Raw genomic sequence first — 6,789 nt, forward strand, 5'->3', positions numbered from 1 at the left:
CACGGGCCCAATAAATATTATTTTTTTTGTTTTAATTTATGTGATATAAATGGAATTTGAATATCAGTCGATTTTTTATATGTTTTCTTAAAAATATATTTGAAGTTATTAAATTGTTGTGATTTATAGTATTTTTGCGTTAGTTTTGAATAATATAGGTTACTCATGTTTCAATTCACGTGAATAATCATAAATATTTTCAGTTGTTAATTTATTGTGAATTCTAGAAATTTTGACGTTATTTTCAAATAGTACATGTTACTTATTCTATTCCAATTAGTCAACCAAATTTCTTATATGATTTAAAAATATTTTTAATTGCTAATTATTGTGATTTATAGCATCTTTTATGTAACTTTTAATAATATATAATTTGTTCAAATTCATATGACAATGATAAGATTTCAAGAGTCAACGCAATAAAAATTTAAATTTTTTAAAAAGTTGTACCTCTAATATATTTTTGTAGCTAAAATATACTCTCTCCGTCCACTTGTATTTGTCATGTTGCGCTTTTTGAAAGTCCATTTGACTAATTTTCAAAGTTAAATCAGATTGTATTAATTCAATATTTTAAACGAAAAAATTAAATATGCAAAATCTATACAAAAGACTATAAATTGTAATTTTTTGCTTATGAATATGATGAAAAAACACATTGTAAACTAATAGTTAAAATTCTTATAGTTTGACTCTAAAAAGGAAATCATAACAATTAAAAGTGCATAGAGAGAATAATAAATAGGCAATTAAATTTCAAGAAATTTAAAATAAAAGGTTGAAAAAAAAATTTACATAGACAACATATATTGAAAATTGAAAACATATAAATAATAAATGGGCCCAAATGAGGTCAAATTTTTTGGCTAATAAAGTAGTAGGTAATTAATGGTGTTAAATTGTCCAATAATATAAATTTTAAAGTTACAACCATAAAAGAAGAATATACAACACTATCAAACACATATGATCCAACACTTGTCATGTGCTAAGTAGTAGATATTCCTATTTATTATATATAGTAATATATATATATAGATCGAAATCATTGAGTTCACCTATATACTATATATACCTCTGCCCACTCATTTTTGTTCCTCAATTATTATTTTTAACCTTTTTGCAATCCTTTCAAAGTACTATTTTAAACTCTAGAACCCTAAAGTGTGCTTTACATGTGTGTCATAAAAATAAAACTTTCTTCCACATTCAGTAATGTCCCATAATTGTCCCTCATTTTTTTCTTTTTGTAACTTTATGCTATAATGATTAACGTGAATCTCACAAGGGCATAATAGGAAAGTACAACATGTGATAGTTTCTATAAATATATAATGATAATCTAAAATAAGAAATCTACTGCACCAACAAGGATCGTAATGAAATGGTAAGTACTTTTTCATTCTTAATCAGGGATTTCGAATTGGAGTTTTCTTGGATACGCAAGTCACCTTTATTAAGAGTGTTTTATCCCTTTACTTACCGGCGCGAGATTTAGTCGGACTCCAATGCGCGTGGTACTGGTAGTAGACACCAAGTGAGAAAAAAAAAACTAATTTTCGTATCAAACAAAGAAATTTGATTTTAAGATTAATTAGCAAAACAAAATATACTAATTAATTATAATTAAAGAATATAAATTTTAATTAGTTCGTAACACAGGTCATGTATATTTTTAAAACTTTTTTTAGGACAGATACGTACACTAATTACATATCCAGCTCATTTTATATGGAGGATGGCCTACTTATAACTAATATATCCACATATATAACCAGTTCATTGTCACAAATTTAAAAATTGCTTTGTGCACAATTTTCTTTAGCAATATATGATGTGAAAGCTTTTAAATCATTGTTTTAACAATTAATTCAAAACAATACCAAAAAAGAAACAAATAACAAATCTTATGACTTGGTTTTTCTATAAAAAAAATACATAAATGTGTTATTTAATTTGATTTCAGTTGATATCTTTGATCTTCAATTTTAGATGTTCACAAATAGATATTTAAATTTATATAAAGTTAAACAAGTAGATATACATGTCATACATGACAATTCACGTGATGTTATATCAATTGAAGTACATAAATATCAGTTGAGAGTAAGTTAAAAAACACTTTTAACAAATCTTATGGCTTAGAAATGCACTGAAAAATGGCTATAGCTAATGATAAAGATAAATTAAAAATAAGTAATAAATTATTTATTGGCTTTCAAATTGAACAAATAATAATGGACAAATAAAAAAAAAACAAATAAATTACTTGTTAGTTAAGACAAGTTTTCCAGGTCAGTGCCAATAAATAGATAAAGATTCTTTAACGTACAGAAGAAAGCCAAGACCAGATATGCATGGCAGTGTTTTCCCAAACTTAAAAAAAATTCACAACCCACATCACCATAAATTAAATAATATATATCTCATCAATAGTTTAAATAGTTGGGAATTCAAGGTATGATTTAGTTTAATTTGTTTGTCCACATTAAAAAGATTCATGATCAATTTAAATGAATTTAACCTTTAAAATTCTTATCACTAAATTCAAAAGTTCTTATTTTAGGAAAAGTATATTCAACCAATCAAATATTATTTGTAAAAGATTATAACTAAATATAGCTTTGCTTTTAAAATTTTAAATAAAGTGAAAAAATATTTTTAATAGTATGTAATAGCTTGTATATGTGATCTATGGAATTATGTGACTATCTATTTTGAGATATTACTCTTTTAGAACAAAATTGTATGATTGAGTTAAATTAAGGTATTTTGCTAGTTCTTAATAATTAGGGGTATAAACCATATTTTCATGAATGATGAGTTTATATGAATTCAACATCTGAATATAAGTACTCGGTTATAATCTGATAATCGATTTGCAAAAAATATTTCAAGACCAACATTACATTCGAAGTTGAAGAAAAATTTAACAAGACCTGACCTGACCACGCAACCAAGAAACCGACCTTGACATTGGGAGTCAAGTATTAGGTCAAGAGTCGGATTCTAGATCTCAAGATGAAAATTGGGGTTGGGAGTTGCGATGATTTTTTAGTCGAATCTCCATATTAGGGTCAAGGGTTTGGTCCTTGGAGGGGGGGGGGGATCAGAATTTGGTTCTGGATCATGAACTAGGGTTTAGGGTCGAAGTTGAAAGTTAAGACTCGAGCCAAATTTTGAATAGAGGTCAGGATTGGACCCCAAATGAGGTTAGGAGTCCTGTCACGGTCAAGAGTTGGGTTTTGAGTTGAGAGATGTGGTCGAAGTCGGGAGTTGAGTCGTGGATCGTAGCATCAAGGTTCCCCGTTTGAGTTCGAAGTCGAGTCCCATGCTGGGGGAGTCCAGGGTCTAGAAAATATTTTATTTCACATAGAATAATCATTTTTCTTAAATTTAAGGAAAATATTTATTTTAAAAAAATTAAATCAATCAAATCTGAAAAAATTTGAAAACATCTCATATTTTCCTTTCATACGGTACCACAGACCTCAGATATTCTCTCAATGTCCAAATTGTACTCAAATTCTAATTAACGGGTCAAAGATGAGTTCAAAAGTCTAAATTTTATCCATTTGAAAATTATTCCCCATACAATCAAACATAAACGAATTGATAAGCTATGAGCTCATGTTGATAACACTATCCATAATATATATATATAATAATAAGTACTCCACTAATCAAAAGGAATTTCTTTTATTAAAAAATCTTCCACACAATCCCAAATATTTGTCACTCCATCAATTGCATTTTAAAAGAATCTTGAATCATTTGATCAAGTTGCATGTACACACTAAAATTTAAAAAAATAAAAGAAGGGAAAAAAAATTAAAATGGGACCAAATTGATTAATTTTTTAAAAAATGGGCAATCATCGAGTGCACCTATGTGCAAGGAACACTTTGCAATCATCCTTTGGAGCGATGGTTGGAATATACGAGATATCATCACAGCCGTCGGTTTTGTGTCTCTTGAAATCAATCAGAGCCGTAAACATAGCAATGAAAAGCATCAAGTGGTTAATAGCATACTTCTGGCCCACACATGCATGGGGCCCAGCTCCGAATGCTAGAAAGTTCTTTTTGTAAACCCGTTCCTCTTGTCTCTCCTCCATGAACCGGTCCGGGTCAAATTTCTCCGGTTCAGGAAAACCCTGAAATGATGAGTCAAAAACCGAAGGGAACACAATTGTTCCTTTTGGGATAACGTAATCTTCGGTTAACCGGAATTCTTCGCCGGCAATATGTGGCACCATAGTTGCCGGAGCTCTGATTCTGATTATCTCACGCGCCACCGCTTCCAGGTACTTCATTTCCCTGAGCATCTCCACCGTCAGCGGCTCCTCAGATTCTGGCGACCAGAATTTCGCTACCTCCGACCGAACTTTCTCCAGAACTTGTGGGTGAGAATCTAAAAGCACGATTGCCCATAACAGAGCAGAAGTAGAAGCATCTTGAGCAGCAAAGAGGAAGTCGAACAGGTAACCTCCAAGTTCCTTGTTAGTGTACTGGAATGGCTTTTGTAATCCATTGTTCTTAGCTTCGTTAATCTCTCTTAAATTTTCCTGCATCCAGAAATCAATCAAGCATGTGGGTTCTTCTTCGTTTTTCATCTTGTTTAAGCTCTGTTCCACGCAAACAGAAAGGGCGTCGATTAATCTCCCAACTGCTAATCTAGCATTTCTGAAGGCAAAACCCGGTAAATCTACAGGGAGTTTCATTAACCCAACATTGAAGTAATTGTAATCAACATTGAATCTCTTTCTGGATTCTCCATCCAAATATGGACCAACGAACACAGTCTGGGAAGTATCTAAGTTCATATCCCGGCAAAGTAGGCGAAGCGGGATTGGGGTGTTAGGGGATTTGGATGCTTCATCTAACCAGGACTTTAAGTATTTGATAATAATCCTCTGTTGGATATCAGTGTAAGTTCCAAGAGCTTTAGGAGTAAAATTTGGGGCAATTCGTCGGCGAAGGTCTTTATGTTCTTGGCCAAACATGTAAATCAAGTTATGCTCGCCGAATAGCTTTTTCCCAAAAGGGTGACCGATAAGATGGAAAGCGTCGGGGCGGACATTGGCAAAGACCTTATGGGAGAGGTCAGTTGAGTGGATATAAAGAATGAACTTACCGATTATATAGTTAACTGAGAACCCATGTCCGGTAGACTTAGCTAAAGCTGATTGAAGGTCCCAGAATTTAGTTGGATTTGTGACTAAGGGAATTACGTTGCCAAGAAAGGGGAATACAAGAGTTGGGCCAGGAAGAAAACGCTTCTTCTTGATGTAAGACATCTGTTCAAGAAGAAGTAGAAAAGCTATGAAAGAGAAGAAATATGGTATCCATGGGGATAACAAGACCCAAATGGATGCCATGTGCAGTATAGCTCTCTTCTTCCTTAGCTCTCCACCGGAAACTGTTTGATAATATGGATTTAAATGGTGTGTAGGGTTTATATAGTAGGATGGAAGAAGGAAGAAGGGTCCATATATGAAGGTTGGATAGGTGGGTCAAACAAGAAAGCTGAGAGAGAAAAATATAGTGAAAACTGTGCAAGAAGTTGGAAAACCAAATCTGAATTATATTAGGCAGAAATTTCAGATTGTACGGTGTCAGTTAACCTGTTTACAGGTAGTCTTGGTCGAGAAGGTGAATTTTGTTCAGTTTTCTAGTCTGAGTTTCACTTTTGGAGATGGAGAAAGTGTTATATTGGGTATAAGAAAGCGAAAAACGAATTGATTGACTATGGTAAAGGTTCAGCTCACATTTATAACAAATTTAGCTGTCGTTTGGCATGCATTGTATCCTGAAACTATTATACCTTATGTTAAACGAGACTCGTTAGGGAATAGAGAATGATTATTTAGGGTTGGTGGGGTCGAAATCGAGCTGGTCATACTAATAGGAGTGGTCCAGTGGAGGATTCCAAGACATTTGCAAAGAGACAAAAGCATATATTACATGGGGAATTTGCTCTTCTCCTTTGAATCTCTCTGTCCCAAAATCCTTTTAACCTATGGGACCAGTTTGCACACCTCGATTCCATCGGACATTTCATTACCGCTCACCAATTCAAGTATCGAGTAGTTATGTGCTTAACTATACATTTTCTAAGGTCGGATTACTAACAATCTGATGTTAAGATACGTTTTATCTGTTTACTAGAGTGACAGATACCTATAAATTCTTAAAGGTTGCTAATAATTGGTGATATTTTAATACAAGTTGTAATGTAACATGTTGGAAGAATGTTTACTCTTTTTTGCGTGAGTAGGGTAGTTTTTGAATGCTATTGCTAGTGGCTTAGTAGTGATTGAGAAACTATTAAAATAACCCCAATTGTTTATTCAATCTTATCAAATAAACAAAAAATTATAAAATCGCATAATAAATTATTACAAAGTTATTTATTTTTCACTTAAGTAATTGTTTCATCTAACTTTAATTTAATAAAAAAAATTGAACATAAATTGTAGTGTACTAGTCTTTAATATAATCCTCCCACATAGTACGAACAATTTCCTCACGTAGAACTTGTATTTCTCGATCATGTGACCGAGAAGACGAACCAACATTGTTACTTTGAGCCATTTGTTGGTCAATATCCTCCGCAACTATATCTTCATGTTCATAGACCATAAATATTTCATCACTACTTGGTATTCTCGCAAATAATTATGTAACACTGCACAAGGAATAACAATGTTCACTTGTGTATCAATATCATAATGGTTCATGCCTTGTTTCAGTATTCTAAATCTATTTTTCCAAGCTCCAAAAGTCC

The 6,789-nt window shown here is 32.2% G+C and overlaps 1 protein-coding gene across 1 annotated transcript; it reads right to left on the reverse strand.

Moving 5' to 3' along the window:
- Nucleotides 1-3,684: 3,684 nt before the first annotated feature.
- On the reverse strand, nt 3,685-6,266 carry LOC102581211 (cytochrome P450 710A1-like). The gene has a single exon (XM_006352897.2). It carries the CDS (start codon nt 5,378-5,380, stop codon nt 3,875-3,877), a length of 1,506 nt encoding a protein of 501 aa, XP_006352959.1. The 5' UTR covers nt 5,381-6,266; the 3' UTR covers nt 3,685-3,874.
- Between the last annotated feature and the right edge of the window lie 523 nt (nt 6,267-6,789).

This window comes from Solanum tuberosum, unplaced genomic scaffold (genome assembly GCF_000226075.1).
Source record: "Solanum tuberosum cultivar DM 1-3 516 R44 unplaced genomic scaffold, SolTub_3.0 scf00141, whole genome shotgun sequence".
Lineage (NCBI taxonomy): Eukaryota > Viridiplantae > Streptophyta > Magnoliopsida > Solanales > Solanaceae > Solanum > Solanum tuberosum.

Excerpts from the sequence above, each read along its gene's own strand:
- LOC102581211 (XM_006352897.2), bottom strand. The coding sequence starts at position 5,380 with ATGGCATCCATTTGGGTCTTGTTATCCCCATGGATACCATATTTCTTC.